We start from the raw sequence: 21,252 nt of genomic DNA, 5'->3' as shown, positions 1-21,252 counted from the left end.
GTGTCAGGGACGCTGCAGACCAGGCCCTGCAGGGTAATGCCGGGCCTCAGCCTGTGTGCCCTGATACAGGCACACATGCGGATTCAGGTGACACTTGCTGGGACTTCCTTTTCAAGAGAGTATCAGCTGTGACCACACAGTTTTTAGGGAGGACTCGGGAGCAGGTTGACACCATTCTCTGAGCAGAAAGGCATGGTTAGCGTACCCTGATTCCCAAAACATCATCCTTTGAGAGAGGACATTTTCCTATGTGGGCTGAGAAAGCCTCACCAGTGCTAGGTGGTACGCCAGGGTCTTCCTGATGTGCAGACTTTGGGGCCATGCTGTTTGCAAAGCACATTTCCAGACAGTCCGTTAGCAGAGTCTGTTCTCTCCTGCCATTATCAACCTGACTAGCCTTTCCTGCCTCCTAGAGAAATGGCAGCTATAGCCATAGAGAGAATCCTATGCCTCAGGTCTGCAGGGCGCCCAGGCCCCTCTAAATTCCATACCCTCCCTTGGACCTGGAGTTGACCAGTTTCATGCACTGCCACTGAGGAGCGTCCAGGCACAGTGCCTGACGGGGTGGCAGGCCCCCTGTTGCTTAGAATGCTCATGTTCCCACTTACTCGGCTATGTTGAGTTCAGAACCTGGACCTATTACTTTGATGGATTGGGCCATCTTGAAAGTTGAACTGGATTTGATTTACCTGAGTCCCATCAGAGCAGTGACTATATATGGGAAGCCCTTGGGCAAAATCCTGTTTGTCCTGCACAGTGTTTTGTTGTTTTGTTTTTTAACTTTTAACGGAAATACATATTACAAAAATATAAGCAAATCATAATGGTACAGCTCAATTAATTTTCACAAACTGAATCCTGATCAAGAAAGCCTTGAACTCCCAGAGCTCCCAGGGACTCGTTCTCCTCAGAGGGGCCACTGTCTGACTTCAGATACCATCGCTTGTTTCCTGAACTTTACGTAAGTGGATCAATCATATGGTACATTCTCCTTTGTGTCTGGCTTTCTTCGTTCAACGTTATGTTTTTGAGTTCCATCTAGGTCACTGTGGTTAGCAGTTACTTGTTCATTTTTGTTATTGTATGGTATTCTATTGTATGAATATACCACAAATTATGTATTTCATTTATATATAGTCTGTGGTGTTAATTCCTGTTTGGAGTGCCATGAACATTCAAACATTCTTTATCATCTGAAGCTCGTGTGTATAAATTTTGTTAGGTGGAATGGCTGCATTTAAAAATGATGAGGTTTCAATTTCTCTTGAGTAAAGTTTTGCCAGTATGTAGCTCCTGTTTTTACATGGCGCCACTTAGCTAGGGCTGGTGGCAGCTCCTCCTCCTCGTGGGACGTGCTTCCCACCCCTACCTTTGCGTTTGTCTGCTCACACCATTTATCCACGTCATTCTCCATGGTCATGTTGCCTGCACAGCCCTTCCAGTGGAATTCTGCCTGTATCTGGAGAGCTGGGAGGCAGTCCGTGTGCGGTGGTTATTCTAAAGGTGCATTACAGTATCCCTCCTCTCTCCGCGTGTGAGCCCTCAGCTTGTCTTCCTCCAGCATCTTGCTTTGATCTGTGGTCAAAGGACTTGGGGAAGGAAATAAGCCCTGGCGTACAATGCAAACTGGGAGGAGTGTATTTGGCTTATTCCCCCTATTCTGCAGTCAGTGTGGCTAGGAATCCAGCCCAGGGCCCAGACACCCCCATAGTCTTGGGACTATAGGGTGTGAAGCCTCACATCACAACTGCAGAGGTGGCCCAGCATGTGCAGACACACCACTTAGGAAGAAACTGAAGTTTCTCCCCACACCTTCGCGGGTTGTCATTGCAGATATAGCAGTGCACTGCTTCTTCCCTAAAGGAATGTGGGGAAAATCTTCTGGTTTTGGTTCTTGTAGGGGTTCAGTGGAGGGGAACCTAATTCTTTTCTACGTGTTTCTTTGTTATTCTTATTGTTTGGTTTTTGCCTCATCAGGCTTTGGTCTAAATATTGGAGAATTAGTTTTACTATAGCAGACAATATCTTTAGGAATCATGAGTAACCTGCACATTGTTACATGGTAAACAAGAAAATAAATGACAAAACTGAAAAAGTGATATTCTCTGTACTAACATTTTATGAGCAGAGACATGGATTGCCATAAAAGGAACTTCAACACAAATTTCTTGCATGGCCTGATATATTCCATCCACGTAAAAATAAATTGCTAAGGCAAGCTCACATATAATTTCTCAGACCCTTTCCTGACCTTCTCTTACTGTAGAAATGGAGTGGTCAAGGTCCAAACAGATGAGAACTGGAAAGGACCTTAGAAATCCTCTTGTTCAAATTAAGATCCAATGGGTGAGGGTTAGGGGTGACTATGGCCACATGTGACGCTTCCCAAGCTCAGGTGTTGCTCAGGTGATTGAAATTTGTGGTGTTCACCAGCCAGTATCTGGTGTGTCCTCACTTCTCTGCCCTCTCCTTCTAAGTCCATTGGGATGGATTATATAACGCTCCCAGGTAGTAGTAGCTCCAAGGAACCTGTGTGTCTACCGTTTATTCAGTGAGAAAAGCAAGATGGGTCGGGGTCAGTTGTCGGGGAGTCCCGAGGGATATGAGGGAGCATGACTTGCAGATAGCTAGTTAAGAATGTTCTAGGCCATTGAATCCTAGGGTAATTTTAAATAACACATGTTCTACATGCTGTATATAGTAGGCACTCACAAGGCTTCTGCAAAGAGTGGCTGGTTACGACTGCACAGTCTGTTTCGAGTGTTCAGGCGCCTCTCATAGTGCACTAGACTCTAGTTTATCATGAACCGACTGTATACAGTAGGTCATGGCTGGGAGGCCATATTCAGCCTGCAAATGTGTTTTGTGGGGAGCATATGGTATTTTTAGAAATGAGGAAATTTTATATCAAGGTCCAAATTTACAGAATATCTTAAAAAATCAATCTGACAAAGCACGCTCTTAATTCCTGTGCAGTTCCAGCCGTTGGCCGAGCTCATGGTGGTGACGTCCTTCACATGGGTCCCTGGTCCCTGGTTCTCAGCTCCCTTCCCTCCTCTACCCCTGTGCTTCCGAGGGCTCATTTCTGTGACTCAGAGGCTGAGAGAGATTTCACTCTGAAAATGAATTAATGCCACAAATTTTTATTTAAATGAATTATGTTTACTTTATCAAACTTATACAGTTTAGTCACCCCCCATTCTTCCGACTCCCTTCCCCCCCTTCCAGTTCAAGCCGTTGTGTCTCAGTCTAGTTGTGTAGGACACAGCTCCCTGGCCCATGCTGGTATTATGAACCTTGCGCTTCCCCTGGCTGAGGCAGTCGGTCACCAGTCGTCGGTTGGCTGCTCACAGCAGCTCATGGCAGCTCTCGCCGGCTGCTGGCTGCTCACCATGGCTGCCGGCCACTCACACTTGCCACCGGCTGCTCATGGCAGCACACAGCAGCCCATGGAAGCACACAAGCAGCTCACAGCAGCCCAGCTCCAGGGAAAGCTGTTGTTCACAATCTTGGCTGTAGAGGTCGCATCTCACTGGCCCATGTGGGAACCGAACTGGCGGTCTTCCGCGTTAGGAGCACGGCGCTCCAACCGCCTGAGCCACCCGGCCGGCCCCAGTTTAGTTTAAAATACTGTGTGGGTGTCAAATGTTTTAAAATAATGCCTCAAAATAATGTCAGTTTGTTGTGCAACTCACATAGGCAGGGAATTGCTGCTCTAGATTAGAGATAAAGGGTCAGGATGTGAACTCTGATTAGATCTTGAACCATACACACACATGCATAGAAACTTAAGACGTTGTTGGAACTACTGGGGAAATCTGAATATGGACTGCATTTAGGTGATGCTTAATAAATATTAATTTCATTATGTGAGAGAATGGGATCATTGTCTCATGGTTATGTAAGAAAATGTTCTTGTTTTTAAGCAATTCATACAGAAGTGACATGTTATAATATCTACAACTTACATTCAAATGGTCCAGCCCATGTCCCCCACAAATACATATATGTATTTGTATATGTAGGTATAGATATGGATATGGAAAGAGAGAAAGATAAAATGAATGTGACAAAACATTATTAATTGGTGAATGTAGGTCAAGAGTATATAGATGTTCATTATATTATTTCAACTTTTCTATAGCCTTAAAAATATTGTTAAATAAATGGGGGAATAAATGCTAAATAATTCTTGGAAATAGGCAATTTGCCTTAAATTCATTTTAACTCTGATTTAATCCCTAAAGGACTTGGGAAAGGTTTATGAATCTTGATACATGCAGTGTTTGTATGTGTATGTTTTCTGTATAGAGATTCATATCCTCAAAGGGGTTCATCCTTGAAATAGTTCAGAACTGCTGCCCTAGAATAGATTTGCAGTTTATAATTCCTTCTTTATTCTGAGTGTCAGAATACTAGTTAAATTAGCATTTCAGACAGTTCAGATATAAATTTGGTAATTGTGAACGTAATTCCTAACTTATTCAAAACAAATGAACCTTCAGGAGATTCTAACTTTTAAAAAGTTTGGATCAGTTGATAGTTTGATGTATGTTTATTTGACCACAGAGATTCTGTTACTTAGAAACACACAATGATATTTTAATAACATGATGTATTTCTATTCTTTTCCAAACTAATGTGTATTTAGTGCAATCACTTGTTATTTTTAATACAATCTGCTTTCCCTTGTGTGGACTCACATTCTTCACATTTTGTGCAAAGGGAAAAATATGCCAGACTGTAAGTTTTGATTTTATCCATGTTCATGTAGAAAAACATTAACTTCAAAGAAGAAATAGTCATGCCTTTATTTTTCAGTCGTGTGATCACTAAGCTCTATTTACTAAGTTAGAAACATTCACTTCTTTGCAAATGACTGTGTGACAGAATGGAATTCAGCGTGGCTTATAGTTTCAGCTGTTCCTGTTCAGCATGTTGGAGCAGAGGCATGAGTACTAGATTAGAATGTGCCGAAGCCTCGTTTCAGACACATAGGATCATACATGTACTAATGTGGGACTACATGGGTTATGGTGGATTTTAGTTTCTCTGAAAATCTTTTCCACATGCCTGTGGATCTGTTGGATTAGGTTCAGTCAGAGTTGGTGTTCACAGGGGCAGTAATGAAATAATTAAAGTCCCCAGGAGAACTATCGCCCAGAGCATGCTGCACCCAGCTAAAGGTCAAGCTCACACACAGACTTTTCCCCTACCCCTGCACACCCACCCGGGCTTATCTTGGAGATAAGAATCCATCTGCAGGACAGGTTTACTGATCAAATAGTCCTCGAGTATGGCTGGCTATTTTAAGTATGGTTTTTACAACCCCCTTTTTAGGTTTATAATCACATAAGTCAGACTTAACTTTTCTTTCCGATAATCAGGATTTTATTAAAAACCTGCCTCTAAAGTACTCCCGTGTCTATGACAAGAAGTAGTGTAGACTCAGAGTCCCAGTTTCACTGGGCTTATGGAGCCCCTGCTCGAGCACATTCTGCTCTGGGGTGGACATGAGCACGCAGTGACACAGGAAAGGCAGCCATGCTTGGGAAGGCTGCTGACATGGCCACAGTTCCCACTGGGGCCTGGCGCTCCATAGAGTATCTGCTGACCCGTCCTAGCGTAATGGCCCACTCATCTTCCCAGCGATTTCACAATCTAAGGAATCAGTTTCCTTGAATATTTAATACCTACCATATTAAGAGGCCTGGCAGCCTGGCCACCTGCCTGCTGGGTTCCTAGCACCTGTCCATGAAGGAATGGACACTCACCTTATGTGACATTCACCCTATGCCTGGCACTATCATGGACATCACCTCATGTCTCCTTGCCAGCAGCCTTGGGAGATGGATGTCGTTCCCCCCAATTTCATGGGTGAGAAACTGGAAATCACGGTCTGACTGGCTAAGTCCACAACTAATAAGGATTCCAGTTCAGAATCACCATGCTTGTGCTTGTTTAACTACAAGAGATGGGCCTCTAGGGTGTGAGGGCCCTGGAGTCACCTGGTAGAAGTTAGAGCTGGCCACAAACTTCTGACTGTTTTCATGGGCACTTTTAATTTTTTTGTTTCAAGCTGACCAAGGATCCGAATTCACATTCAACTGTGGACAGTTAATAGTTGTCATCATCAATCTGTAAATATTTCTCCTATGAGGAAACTTTGTTTTCTAAATAAGAGAAAGTGGTGGAATAGATATCATAGGAGGTTTTACCCAGTCCTTTGAGGTTTCACTTAAACAGCAAAATTTGAGTATTTCGTTCTTTTATGCCGGTGTCTACAAACCTCGTAATTCACGGTGTGTTTAAATGGTAGCTTTGGAAAGCACAGCAGTGTTTCTGTTATGCAGAACAACCAGTCGATTCCTAAGTATTCCCAGTTGTCAAAGCATGACTTAATTGTTTATAAACTGTGCTTCCTGATGTCCATATCAGGAAATATTAATAAATGACTCCTTATTAGTTTTATGACTATATAAATCTTTTTCAGTTCATTTTCTCATTTTTCCTTTACAGATCCTTAAAATTTGCAGATTCCTTTTTGTTTTGTTTTGAAGTAGTGTTAACATCAACTTTGAAAAACTTAGGAGTTGATTCAGTTTAAACTAGGGGAATCAACAATCATTTTAGTACTTATTTTATGCACAGAATACAGGGATCCAAGAAATGAATTGTCTCTGTTTTAAGTTTTACACTCTTTGGGGGCAAACAAAATACAGCAGGTCCTTGAATAATCCTTTCATTCAATGTCATTTTGTTACAGCATTGATGAGGTGCTGTAGGAACTTGACTCTTGCTATGTCAGTGGTATAACTGGGTTTGTTGTGTATGGTGTAAAGTCACGGAACCTATCGACCACATTAAGTGAAGACCTAGTGTATACCTCCTATCTGTCTACTGTGCAACACCCCACGTGCAAAGACATAATCAATACAGACTTAACTCCTAATACCAGACCTGCCTGTAACCAGGATACTGACACAGACACCAAATGCCAAGGGGAGAGGGGCGTTTCCCAACGAGCCAGGCTTCTAGGCACAGCTTGTCTCATGCCCTGGAAGCTCCACGAGGCCAGACCACAGTTCAGGTCAGATGCAGACTTACAGTGCATGTGGCTCCTTCGCTCCCCTTGACATTGGGAGCTGGCGCCCAGTGGAGGTCTGCTTTCCTGTCATCCTTACGTGCCCCTCAGGGTGCATCCTTGCCTGTGGATTCTGCTCCAGCTGTTTGCCTTCCCATCTTTCCCTGCTCCCGTCCTTGTGCCTGGCATCCATGGTGGCTCCATCTTCAGCATATTCTTGCCCAGATGGTCCCTTTCTCTCAGCCTCTCTGCCTCACCACTGAGCAAGTTTTCTGTATTCCCTTCTCTTCTTTTTCTGTCTTACCTGGCAGGCAGCTACACACTGGTATTTTCTTGGTAGTCTCTGCCATACCTGCTCCTATTTCTGTGTGTTCCTTCTGTTACCTGTGCTGTGTGGATCCATGCTAGATTATTACAGTGGTGGCTCTTTTCCTGAAACCACCGCTTTCATGACACACTTCTCCTTTCAGAATTTGTCAGGGCCGGCCCAGTGGCTCAGGCGGTTAGAGCTCCATGCTCCTAACTCCAAAGGCTGTTGGTTCGATTCCCACATGGACCAGTGGGCTCTCAACCACAAGGTTGCCGGTTCAATTCCTCGTGTCCCTCAAGGGATGGTGGGCAGCGCCCCCTGCAACTAAGATTGAACACGGCACCTTGAGCTGAGCTCCCGGAGCTCCCGGGTGGCTCAGTTGGTTGGAGTGTGTCCTCTTAACCACAAGGTTGCCGGTTCAACTCCTGCAAGGGATGGTGGGCTGCACCCCCTGCAACTAGCAACGGGCAACTGGACCTGGAGCTGAGCTGCACCCTCCACAACTAAGACTGAAAGGACAACAACTTGAAGCTGAATGGGCATCCTCCACAGCTAAGATTGAAAGGACACCTTGACTTGGAAAAAAGGCCTGGAAGTACACACTGTTCCCCAATAAAGTCCTGTTCCTCTTCCCCAATAAAAATCTTAAAAAAAAAAAAAGTACAAATTGGTAGTTACAAAATAATCATTAAAAAAAAAAGAATTTGTCAGTGGTGCCTACATTTCTCATCACTGTGAATCTGGTCTCCCTTGGCCTCTGGCCTCTCCTGGGCCTTTCCTGACCACAGAGCCTCAGCCTGCGTGGCCCACACCACTCTCGTAGTCATTCCCACCCTCAGCTGATCCAAGTCTTAGTTCAAGACCCCCTCAAGCCTGTGGATCTGTTCTCCTCCAGGTGGTGTGTGTGCATTGTACGATTCAGCACTAATCATTTCCTGTATGAGAGTGCCAGCTTCCTTGCTACTCATCATCTGAATTTGTCAGTGTGGAGACACCAGCTGTGCCTGCTACAGTGTGCTTGACACAGTGTGTGCCTGACACAGTGTGTGCCGTCAATAAAAGTTAGGGTTTCATTCTTTAGGTGTGTAGCCATTGTCTATTTGAAGGCAGTCATCTTAAGGAGTAATTAGCTTGGCCTTCATGAGGCTAACTTCTCAGGTGATGGTGGAGTCATCTGACAGTGGAAGCCCAAGGAGAGTATGGGAACAGAGTCCCAGAGAGCAGTTTCCAGGCTCTCGGCCTCACGTGGAAAGGTGTTGGCTCGGGTAGTAGATGGCCGTCAGCTGTGGCTAGTTGGCCATCAGCTGTAACCAGTTAGCCAATTAGTCACTGATATAACTGCCGCGGCTGCGTTGGTTGGTCAGTCGGTTGGGTGGCAGGCAGAGAAACGCACAGCAGGTTGCAGGTCATGTGGATCCAGCTTCCAGTGAGACTATAGTGGTATGACTCACCTATCTATGGCTCCGTGGGTGTTCCTTTTTGGCCTATCCATATCCTGCGTTCTTATGTGGGGAGCGGGATGAAAGACCCCGCAGGCTGCCTCGCATGACAAATGGCGCAGCGAGCAGGGTCCTCTGCATGACAGAGAGATTACTGTGTCCTCCTCACCCCGTTGGCAGCACCGCTGTACCAGATGCCCTGCGCCCTCAGATTCACAGGTGCGTCACGCCCACTCTTGGGTGTCCAGACCTTCCTTCCACTTTGCGGGCTTCAGTCAGATGGTGCAGGGTAAGGCTAGACTCAGCCTTGAGTCCCTGTGGCTCCCGGATTCTGCCCACTTACCTTCCCTGGCCCAGATCCGGACATGCCCACTCCATAGGGAGCCAGAGTCGGGCAGAGGTGGAGGACGTGAGCCTTATCTGTGCCTTGTGGCACATGGCGCCCCATTGTACCCATCCTGTAGAATATGCACCCAGCCAACTGCCTTTCAGAGGCTCGGGTCAAAGGTCAGCTGTCTGGTTGTTGTAGAGCTGCTCAGGGCTGACGCCACACGGTGGTGCCGGAGCTCCAAAGGTTCACCCCGCCAAACTTTCTTGCCCAGATCCAGTGTGGCTACAATACAGGCCAATGTGATCTGCGCACCTAGGAAGGGTTTGCTCTGGCCAAGGCCATCCCGCTGGTACTGCCACAGGCTTAGGGAGGGGCCAGGAACCTTGACTGCATGTTCCTTGTGAATCTTACCACTCAGTGTGTGACTTAGGTGGTTTGTTGTCTGTTTATTTTCAGAAACAAAAGGGCAACAGCGGCAGCTAGCCCTTTCTGATGGTAGCAAAGCTGCTGTGTCTAAAGGGGGAGTCCATGAACCCTACTGAGCCAGGCTTACAAACCACTGGTCTGGTCCAAACATGTAGTTTTATAAGCAAAGTGAAAATGAATGAAAATGAATCACAGATAAGTAAAATGGCTGCATAATTAATCATCAGAGACCAAGATGGGCACCAAGGTGTCCCGATTCCTGGCCTAATCATTTCCTTACGATTCCAGGCTATATGTGTCTTTTACCATATCATATCTTTAGTGCTTTTTAAAATAGCCTTATCTACAATAAACCAAATCTCAAAATTAAAAATGTAGTTAGTATTTCTTGTATTTACAAGGTCTGACATTAAGTTCGTGAACTTGTTGCAACGACGTTGGTAACCTTTTTTGATATCAGAGGGATGATTCATTATGAATTTGTACCAACCAGACAAACAGTTAACCAAGTTTACTATTTAGAAGTGCTGAAAAGGCTGTGTGAAAAAGTTAGATGAACACGACCTGAACTTTTTGCCAACAATTCATGGCTCTTGCATCACGACAATGGACCAGCTCACCCAGCACTGTCTGTGAGGGAGTTTTTAACCAGTTAACAAATCACTGTATTGGAACTCCCTCCCTACTGCCTGATCTGGCTCCCAATGACTTCTTTCTTTACCTGAAGATAAAGGAAATATTGAAAGGAAGACATTTTGATGACATTCAGGACATCAAAGGTAATACAATGACTGCTCTGATGGCCATTCCAGAAAAAGAGTTCCAAAGTTGCTTTGAAGGGTGGACTAGGCGCTGGCATCAGTGCATATCTTCCCAAACGGAGTACTTCAAAGGTGACCATAGTGATACTCAGCAATGAGGTATGGAGCACTTTTCTAGGATGGGTTTGCGAATTTAATTATCTTATATTGTATGTACAAAAATGACACTGTTAGTATTTCCAGACCATTGCCAGGCAGGGACTTCCTTAGTGGACATATGTGTTAGTAATTACAGCATATTTCTGAAGCCAGACAGAACATCTGTTTGTTTTTAACATTGTATTGTGATGTGTTTGCTATAAGGACATTTATCACTTTCTTTTAATGGAATTAAAACTTCCTGTTCAGAGGATGAAATTTCAAGGCTGAAAAAGTTCAATGATAGACATATTTTCTATTTTAAATGACAAAATCAATTGAAATGAAAGCATTGTCTGACTTAAGAACAAGCTTCTATCAGTCATTCTGATTTTCAGCCTTCCTCGAGATTCTGCTCCCAACAAGGCGTGTTTGAGCACACACACAGTAGGTCTTAGTATGCTCCTGGGCCTGGTATCTCTCCAAGGCTGTGAGGCATGGTGGGTCTTCCTGGGACTTGGGAGGCTCAGACACTCTTGAGACCCAGGAGTCTGGGGGTGCCTGTGGGAAGAAGGAGCTCAGGACCCCAGCGTGCTTCATCACATCTCCACCCTGTTGTACTGATTTCATTGACCCGACCTGTTGATTTGATTGTCTCATTTAATTTCCTGCTTATTGCCCCTCCCACACTAATGCACTCCCAGAGAGTAGAGACCTTGTCTGATCTGTTCGTCCCCGTCTTTCTCTAGAACAGGGGTGTCCAAACTTTTTTCAATGTTTTTCACCAAGGGCCATATGCGGTAAAATACACAAACGGCCGGGCCACTCACTCGAGGTGAAGTACGTATTGCCTCACCTGGTTTATTTAAGTAAACTAAATATATTTTTGGAATTTGCTGCGGGCCAATTAACAAAGGATCATGGGCCACAGTTGGCCTGCGGGCCGCAGTGTGGACACCCCTGCTCTAGAACAACATCTGGAACACAGCCGATTAAAGTCAGAATGAAAAATGAATGCAGGAATGGTTCAGTATCCCTCTGTGTTGTCCCAGGTTACTAATTCTATTGGTTCACCTTACTCAGTTTGAATCCCTCTGACACTAATTTTGTTTACTGCTTAGATTGCCTTAAACCATTTATGTCTGTGCATTTATATTCACACAGCAAGAAACACTGCACAAGCGTTCTTGTTAAATGAATGGATAACCGTATCTGCTTGTATTTACCTGTCTCTTACATTCAACTTGTCCAATTTAAGTTAGTTAATGCTCCTCCGTTCCAAAACTAGTTCTAAATCTCAGCTTTTTGTCCCGTAAGATTCTGTTTTTAGTTACTTGGCTTAAGCCTTTGACTCATGATTCTAACAGTCTTCATCATATTATTCTTTTTCATGCTGTAATCTTAAAATCCTGGATGTTAAGGGAAGGGGCTTAAAAAGAAGGGCTTAGAAATAACATTAGCTCATATAGGCAAATGAAACTTTTACATCCTGAAAGTTGCCCAGGAAATAGTCAACGTTGGTTGAATGTACTGGTTGCTCTCAATTTCATATGAAAGGTTGATAATAATAAATACAATTATGCATACCGCATTTTCCAGATGCTTCATTCCTGTTCTCTGGTTTTCTTTCTTCCCTGTGAAGTGGGGCTGGAAGTTTCTGAGGGTAGTGAGAGAATTGTTAAAAGATTAAATAAGTGAAGTTTGAAAAATTAGAGTTACCTGCTCAAGGGTGCCAAGACGTGAACTTGAGTTCCTAGTCTGGTGTTTTGTAAGACACGAAACTGATAGTAACAAGAGAAGTCAACACAGTTTCTGCATGTGTCTTATAAATTATTTTAGAATTAGAGCTGAAAGATCATTATATAATGAAAAATTTAATATGTTGTTTAGTATATAGTAAATACTAATAGCTTCATGTTAAATTGAACTGAGTGAAAGGATACACTTGAGCAAATTAGGGCAAATAGGTGCTAAAAATGACCAAGGAGCAAAAATTTTCAAAAACGTGTGTATTAGGTTTACATTTACATAGTCAAGGATAATTAAATTATATTTTAAACAAACTCCACTGCTTTCCGTAAAATCTTTTGATCTTGAGTAAACAATAACAAGGATGACCTTAATATACTGTTACACTTTTTAAACTTACAGAAAAGTTTCAAAATAGTATGGAAGTTACATGTACCCTTCTCCCAGCTATCCCTGATGTTAATAACCATGTAAATAACCATAGTACAATTCTCAAAACCAGGAAATTATCATTAGAATAGGATTTTAATTTCATACATGTAATTAATAGAAGGAACTAAAGTTAACCCAATAATTAAGTTCATTTGTACCAAAAAGTGTAGCATAGGGTCTTAAAAAAAATTAATTATTGTTTTAACTTTAGAATAATAAACAGAATACTCATTCATAAATTCTACCTGTTATTTTTCCCTGTCTTTCACTTCTTCGTCTTGAACCATAACATACATAACTTTTAAACAGACTTAGGAGGTTCCCAGATGATAGCAACACTCACCCATCTGTTATAAAGGACATGCTTATTTTGTTCCAGATTCTCCCAGTCTAGCTCAGTGGTGCATAACATCCTATTTCCATGAGAAAAACTTTGCAATGAGATAGCTTCATTCTAGAGCATGAAACTGAAACCTCCTCTAAAAGTGCTAGAAGACTAAATCTTCTACATATGTTTTTGTTTGTTCATCAGTAGGCTGGTGAATCAGGTAGACTAGCATAATGATACTGAGTATAACATGACATGATGTCTCTCTTAAGGATGACAAATGCTACTACATAAGTACATGAGTATAGTTTATAAATCACAAAGGAAAAAGTGAAGTTACTTGATATTCTGTGGTTTAAGAACAATACTTGAATATGATCTTATGCATGAAAATGCATAGGGTGATATTTCTCTTGTTTTAATATGATTGTGTTCAAGATGAAGATATTCCAGGTTTGAATCACCATCTTCTTCAGCATTGCAAATTTGTTCTGGAAGAATATTCCTAAGGAAAAATAGACATGAAAGTCATAAATGGTCCAAGTAATATTCTGCCTTCATAATTTAGGAGTTAAGTTTTATATTTGTTTAAAAATTATTTTGTTCTTTAATAAAATTGGATCCCCCTTTTTATATTATATACCAGAAAAAGTTCCAAGTACATAAGAGATCTAAATGTGAAAAAAATGAAGCCACAGATGTATTATAATAAAGAAAGCATGACCATACCCTGGAAGCAGAGAAAAATCTTCCTATTTCTGACTCAAAAACTAGAAGCACTAAAAGAAGAAATTAATAAATTGACCACAGTGTTTAAAAAAATGTAAACTTAAAAGACAAATGGCAAACTAGGAAAAAGTCTTTGCAACTTATATTATAGCTAAAGGGCTCCTAAAAATATAAAAGCAAAAAGAGAAGAGAAAATAAAAGAACTGGGTAACCAGTTCCCAGAAGAAAGCATGAAATGATGTGTAAACATGAAAAGGTGCTCAGTTTTATTCATGATAAGAGAAACATGAATTGAAAATATAGTGGCATACCACTGTCACCAGATTTGCCACAAAAAATGTCCAGAAGCTCACCAACATGTTCTGGCAATGAAGCTGTGGAAAACCAAACACCTTTAAAAGGAATTCAAAACAATACAGTCCCAATCGAAAGGAATTTTGCAGCATCTGGCAAAATTACATGTGCATTTTATCTTTTCACCCAGCAATTCCACTACGAGAAATCTATCCCAAAGCTAGACTGGAAAAATACGAAGTGATGAACAAAATTATGCAGTGTGGCCTTATTTGTAGTAGTAAAAGAATGGAAACAATCAAATTTCTATCAATAAGGAACTGATTGAATAAAATGTCTGCAAAATGGAATACTATTCAGTTGTAAAAAGAAATGAGGAAATTCTCTATATACTGTTATGGTGTAATATCCATAATATACTGATAATTTTAAAAAGTAAAAACATGTACTGTCTCTTTCAAGAGAAAAAAGAAAAGTCCTTCTGTGTAATAATTTGTGTAATAATTGTGGGAGAGGATGGGGAAATATGAATATGTGTATGCGTATATTTGCAAAAAGAAATACTGGACAGTGTGAGATATAGATGATGTATTACAGAATTGTACACCTGAAATCTATGTAATTTTACTAACAATTGTCACCCCAATACATTTTAATTAAAAAAAAAGAAATACTGGAAGGATATACTAGAAATTAATTTAAAATTTTAACCTATGGGGAAAGGTGGAATACAGTGTAAGGGACAGGCATAGTAGAAAGACTTCTCTTAATAATCCTTGTTACACATTTTTGACTTTGGAATTACATAAATGTTTAACAGTAAAAATATTAATCAAATAGAAAATAGCAATTCCAAAAATAAAGACCTTTTCTGAATATGTATTAATTGTAGACATAGTGTTGCAGAGAAGACCACTGTATTTCAGCTGTACATCCTTTGTGGAACGTATTCTAAAGAATGTATTCTAGAGAACATATTCTCTAGAGCTACCAAATATATCATAAATTTTCTGTTGTTAGTCATAATAATGGTATTATTATTTTGAAACTAATGTTTATATATCGTAAGATAACAAATTAAATTAATATTGTTGGGAACCTAGATTTTCAGTATAAGAAAAACAAGTTTAAAACAAAAGGAATACTCTATAATGTTAAATTTCAATTGGGAATGTCAGTATGAAGTCATATTCTTTTTCTTCACAAAATGCATATTTCCTGGCAGTTCACTGAAAGTCCTTCAAACAGTAAAAACACATTTGAGTCACCCCAATAAATTAAAAAAAAAAAAAGCAACATTTGAAAGAAACATACTCGGTGTCCAGATTGGGGCCCCTGTGTACTGTCCCCCTGTGAAAGGCCCTGGAGCTCTTTGCAGGAGGCTGGCGCAGATATGCAATGGGAAGAGTAAAAGCGAGTTATCCATGGTCAGTGGTGGTTTGTCCAAGGACACAGGAGCCAGCTCGAAGGGCTGCCATTGGCTGAGGTAGGGGCAGTTTCAGAGTGATAATTGCAATTGATCAAAACATTCTGAATCATAAATTCATGTTGGTTATGCATAAAGAGAGAAGGCCAAAACTAAAACACTTAGGCACCAACTTACTTTTTTTCCTGAGACAGCCACTATTAACATTTTAACATATATTTATACTCTTTCTTGTTCATATATAATACATATATATAATTTTTCCACTTTTATAAGAATATAATTGACATATATTGTATTACTTTAAATGTACGACATAATGATTTGATGTACTTGTATGTATATACTGGGAAATGATTGCCTCAATTAGTTTATTTAACATCCATCACCTCATATAGCTATAAATTTATAACCAGTTTCTCACTCCCGCAATTTAAAGGAAAGAACTGATCATTTATCCTACCTTTCAGAGTAACAAAGTGGCCCTTCTTGATAAGAAAAAATTCTTTACAGAGGAATTCCAGTTAACAAATATGGAAAGAATGACAAAAATAGAAATTCACCGTTTTTTACCCCTATGGAAATAACAGATTCAAGCAACAATCATCTTTGAGTGAAACTATTGGTTCAGTGGTGGAGGAGAAAGGTGATACTGGAGGTATCTGGCCATGACCACCTAAATCCCTCCCGAAGTGGGATAAACAAACATATGCCTCCAGTTGCAATGTAATAAGAAGTTTATACCATGATCTATGAGGTATTTTGGCCAAAATAGTTTGAAACCAAATCTTACAACGCGCCCCTCACCTCATCCCCCAGGGCTTTCATAAACAACCCCTTCTCTGTCTTGTTTTGGGGGAGTTTAAATGTATTTGGGATTTCAGAGATAGGGAAAAGCATAAGGGTGTAAACCTCAAGGCCCCGGCTGCAAAGCTCTGCGATCTGCCACTCTTGGTGACACACTAACGAAGTGTTCCAGCTTCATTCTTGAGACACTCATGCTTTCTAAGCAGACGGAAAACATGCAGGAAAGTGTGTCTCCAGAGGGGAGGGAAGCTGAATCTCATACATTTATTTAGAGCTTTGCTTTCAGAAGAATCTAGATAGAAGTGATTTTAATTTTAGCATAAGTAGTTACTTGTATTTTGTGCTCCGCAGGATAGGGTGTTTATGATTATATGCGGAGATGGGAGCAGGACCGTAATGAACTGCCTTTAATGCCTCACTGTAACCTGTCTTTAAGGTTCTAAGTATTATATAATAATACTCTATTTTTTTAAAAGTTCTTATTTTTTTTTAAGATTTTATTGGGGAAGGGGAACAGGACTTTGTTGGGGAACAGTGTGTACTTCCAGGACGTTTTTCCAAGTCAAGTTGTTGTCCTTTAAGTCTTAGCTGTGGAGGGTGCTGTTCAGCTTCAAGTTGTTGTCCTTTCAGTCTTAGTTGTGGAGGGCACAGATCAGCTCCAGGTCCAGTTGCCATTGCTAGTTGCAGGGGGCACAGCCCACCATCCCTTGCGGGACTCGAGGAATTGAACTGGCAACCTTTGTGGTTGACAGGATGTGCTCCAACCAACTGAGTCATCCGGGAGGCAGCTCAGCTCAAGGTGCCGTGTTCAATCTTAGTTGCAGGGGGCGGAGCCCACCATCCCTTGCGGGACTCAAGAAGTTGAACCGGCAACCTTGTTGTTAAGAGCCCACTGGCCCATGTGGCAATTGAACCGGCAGCCTTCAGAGTTAGGAGCATGGAGCTCTAACCGCCTGAGCCACCGGGCCGGCCCAATACTCTATATTTTTTAAAAATTTCCTATGGAAGCTTGCAAACATGTATAAAAGTAGAAAAAATTATAATGAATCCCGATGTACCTATTATCATTTGGTTTCGACAATTGCTAATATTTGCCATTCTTGTTTAGTTCTTGTCACTTTTTCCTTAAAGGCAACCTCAGACATCACGTCATGGTGGTTTAATCATGTACCTTGTCAATTGCAACAATTTAACCAGATACTTGAAAAAGCCAGAATTTACCGTATCTTGTTGTTGTTTAGCCTCAGAAAATGCAGTGCTTTCATTTCTTGTAGCCCAGGTGGTATAGATTTGAAGTCATTGTGGTCCAGAAACAGCTCTCGCAACGAATGATAAGCCCCGTAGAAGGAGACTCTGTCCACGCCGTCATCAGAGAGTCTGTTAAATGACAGGTAGAGGTACTCCAGGCCTGGCTTCATGTGGCCAAACACATAGCCAGGGATGCGCTCGATCCTGTTCCCCAGGACCACGAGCCGCAGCAGAGATTTGGGGAGGTAGGACGGGACCTGGTAGAGCCTATTGTAGGACAGGTCGATTGACTCTAGGTTTCTGCAAAAGGGAAGATAAAGAGGGTGGCATGTCAGGGCAGCAACGTGTGCTCTGGGCTTTTATGAGGCCCGTGAGGGTGCTGTTGGTGTCAGTTATGACCCCTAGGTAACCATGGCTGGGTGGCAGCCTGGCTGCCGGGCACGTGCTCTGACCTGGCACCACACAGCTGCTCAGGCTCCATTAGAGAGGAGCACGAGTCCAGGGGTAATGGCAAGGCCCAAAGAGGCCTCCAAATACCTCTAAGGTCACATGTGAATCAGAAATGAGATCCGGGAGCCCGGGCGAAAGCACACTGCCTGTCCCTAAGATCGTCTCTGGCTCCAGCAAGGAAGCGGCTGAGTTGTAGGCATTTGTGTTCTCATTCTACATTTGCTCTGACCCCGCACCTGGGACCTGAAGTGAGACAGGGATCTAGAAAAGATTGTTCACTGGCTAGAGAGATGGAAATGTGAGCTGCCTGGCTGGTTTCAGGAGTCTCACCTGCAGCCTCTGCCTGCCGTAGGCTGCTCCTGATGAAGACTGAGCCACCTACTGCTACCACATCCCACTGACCCCACTGGCCGTCACGGCCTCTTTCATCTCTCTGCATCCTGCTTCTGAAAGGTCTCTTTCTGGGCTGTGCTAGTCAGATCCCTCGTTCCCTCACCGCCTGCTGGGCCAGCTGACAGGGCTCCCTGGCTCCCTGGCTCCCTATGTGGCTCATCACCACCCCACCCCCCATCCTGACAGCAAGGTCGCCACACTGGCCCCTTTACTGAGGGCCGCAGCCTGGGGCCGCTACTTCATCTCCAGCAAGACGGCTCTGCTGTCTGCCTAGACTACCAGGCCAGGCAGTCTCCAGTCAGGTTTGTAAACCATGAGATAGTTTAGGAACAAAGGCAGTGTGCTTCGGGTGGTGAGTCCTGGGCTTGGTCCTAAGGGGGAGCCAGGCAGTCCATCCTCACTCTGGGCTGGGGATTATCTCACTAGACTTCAGGCCCGCCAGCCCCACCCTGGGAGGCTGACAGAGCAAGGGGGAGGGGTACAGTGATCACACCTCAGGCCACACTGCTCAGGCTCAGCACTTCCTGTGGGGCGGTGTCCACGTAGCAGTGACCACACTCATCCTCGCACTAGTCATATCATGAATGGTTTGAACTCTACAGAAGTGGCTAAGTTGGGGGGAGGGGAGGTTCACTAAGAAAGGACGCTGTCACCATGTTCACTCACAACCTTTGTAATAATGACAAAATAAGAACCTGTCCAAGAAAGTCAAATTGTAGCATGTACTTACTCGTGATTTATCCAAGCTAAGGGAGCAATCCGATTTTCTTCAATGTTGTTATAACATAGAACAATGACATTGATATTTCTGGTTTGATTGAAACAAATTTCGGTTATTTCCTCAATTTGGTTATTTTCTAGGTATAATTCCTATAATTAAGAGAAAGAACTATTATTTTGATAAATATATTCAATTTCACAGAAATTAAAATGGTATTGTAGACTATTCTCAGTGTTATCTAAAAAGTCTTTTTACTGCTCTTCCAAGTGAGTTCATTTTTTAAGCTGTCAAATTTTCTAATTAGAAAAAAAATATATCTGTCATGCTTGTGGAATTAAATGAATTTTATTTCATTATTTTTAACCATAAAATGTTGCAAGGTAGAGCATGCCATAATAATTATATAAAGCTTCCTAATTTACAAAATTTATTCACATAAATTATTTCATTAGGGCTTCAAAACCCTGGATAATAGGTAGAAATTATAATCCCCACGCAGCAGTGGAGGGACGCTGGCCTAGAGAGAAGAACCGAGCCCAGGGCTCCACGGCCGATGCGAGGAAAACGCATCCTGGCCGGGCCCCATCAGGCTATGCTGCCTGTGGTTTTTTTAGGCTCACACTTTTTATACAAAAAAATGTGTTGCGTTGTATAAAATACAACGCTTGTATTGTATTAATTTAATAAAAAGTTAATTAAGAGCATTCATTTAACATCGGGTTGAAGTTTGCTAGAACTTGAAGTAAGTTTTCAATAGTTAGCTGCCTTCAAGTTAAATTCAGTTGGCATTAGAGTTTTTCACTTAACGATCTTGTTGGAATTCAGAAGGAGAATTGGTTGGTATGTTTTCAGTGTAACTTTCTATTATAGTGATTTCCCCTCTTTGTCACTTAATTTGGGTATTTGTTAGAAGAGATTTTTAGCTTTTTGCTTTTACCTTCGCATGTATTTGGGGGTAAAGTAGATTGGTGGTTCCCAAACTTGGTTGTATATTAGATCACTTGTAAGCTTTTTAAAGTGTAAATTGCAACCTAGATGTCCCCAGTCAAAGCACACGCGTCCATATGTCGACACTGTGCAGCTCTGAAGCGGGGCCTGGGATGGATTCCGAGCACACGTGCCCTTGTGGACAGCACCTCCCACGCCCTTTGGAAAGAGAAACCAGGGACAGGAGGGTCAGATGTGGAATGGACACACGTTGCTCTTTGTGTTATTCAAGGTGTGTGCTTGTGTGTGTGCGCATGTGTGGGTGTGTGTGCGTGTTTACTGTGTGCATGCATTAGCGATTGAAAATTTTAATTTTTAAAAAAATTATAAATCGCTGACTCTACCTTACAAAGAACTTGATTTAACTTGTCTGGGATAGGCCCAGGAGTCAGCATTTCTTTGGAATCCAAGTGATTGTGATGTAAAGTCAGGTATTGGAACCTTGGTCTTTACTCTTAATGAATTCTAAGTTACGTCTTAATCTGCAAATCGGAAGAGGAAGCGTGGTGGCTGTGGCAGTAGCATCAGCTGGAGATCAGTGTCCCCTTCTGGGTTCAGTGGATCCACAACTGTGGGAAATTTCATGGTTCCTTCTTGCTGGGTGATGGTGTATGTGGTAGAAATGGAGCTCAGAGGAGGTGGTCTGGATTTCAGCTGAGTCTGCCAGACCTCCATGTCCCTAATGCAGGAAGTTGGAGTGTGCACCTGATAGCAGAAGCCACCAGGAGTCCCCCTTTAGTTAAGTGGGCCCCTTGCTGCAGCAAAGGAGACCATGCCTGGGTGGCAGGGGCATCTCCAGGGGGGCTGGAAATAGGACAGCACTTGGGCCCTTGGAAGGAGCTGGTGAGAACTGGTTAGTCGGCAGGCAGCTTTCTCTGTAGCCTGCGTCCGTCCGTGAGGGGTCACTCAGTCCACGAGGGACTCGGTGGAGCAGACTGGGATGGACATCACAGTTCCTGTTTGGAACAGTTTAAACTGTCTTGCAAGTCAGAGTACTTTTTGCAAATTGTAGTTTCTGTTTAAATTCTCAGTTCATGTTCCCCAATCCCTTGCCAAGAGCTGTCAGCAGGACCATTTATTACTTTATCAAGGTTTTCCACTCCTAATTATAATTTTGTATTACTTGAAGAGAAAACATTGTTCAAATTATAGTAAATTCTATATGTAGCATCAAAACTACTGAGTTTAATATGCACCAC

At 42.4% G+C, this 21,252-nt stretch overlaps 2 protein-coding genes across 4 annotated transcripts in view; one reads left to right on the top strand and one right to left on the bottom strand.

Annotated features, from left to right (window-relative positions):
* CENPP (centromere protein P) overlaps positions 1 to 21,252 on the top strand; it is a 229,503-nt gene that overhangs the window by 136,164 nt on the left and 72,087 nt on the right. The window lies entirely within an intron of this gene.
* ECM2 (extracellular matrix protein 2) overlaps positions 9,918 to 21,252 on the bottom strand; it is a 39,743-nt gene continuing 28,408 nt past the window's right edge. Inside the window, exons 8-12 of one of the 2 annotated variants that reach the window (XM_019713823.3) lie at positions 19,076 to 19,215; positions 17,476 to 17,802; positions 13,339 to 13,503; positions 12,077 to 12,146; positions 9,918 to 11,050 (exon numbers count right to left, since the gene is read on the bottom strand). In XM_019713823.3, coding sequence (XP_019569382.3) covers positions 10,868 to 11,050; positions 12,077 to 12,146; positions 13,339 to 13,503; positions 17,476 to 17,802; positions 19,076 to 19,215 — 885 coding nt within the window. In that variant the 3' untranslated portion in view covers positions 9,918 to 10,867. Of the gene's footprint in view, positions 11,051 to 12,076; positions 12,147 to 12,483; positions 13,504 to 17,475; positions 17,803 to 19,075; positions 19,216 to 21,252 lie in introns of those variants that run through there. The other variant, XM_088792866.1, reaches the window with a different exon arrangement.

This window comes from Rhinolophus sinicus, chromosome 16 (genome assembly GCF_057876585.1).
Source record: "Rhinolophus sinicus isolate RSI-liver-muscle chromosome 16, RSI-T2T, whole genome shotgun sequence".
In the NCBI taxonomy this organism is placed as follows: domain Eukaryota; kingdom Metazoa; phylum Chordata; class Mammalia; order Chiroptera; family Rhinolophidae; genus Rhinolophus; species Rhinolophus sinicus.
The sequence above is the reverse complement of the archived record's forward strand: the minus strand, read 5'-3'. Positions and strand labels throughout refer to the sequence as shown.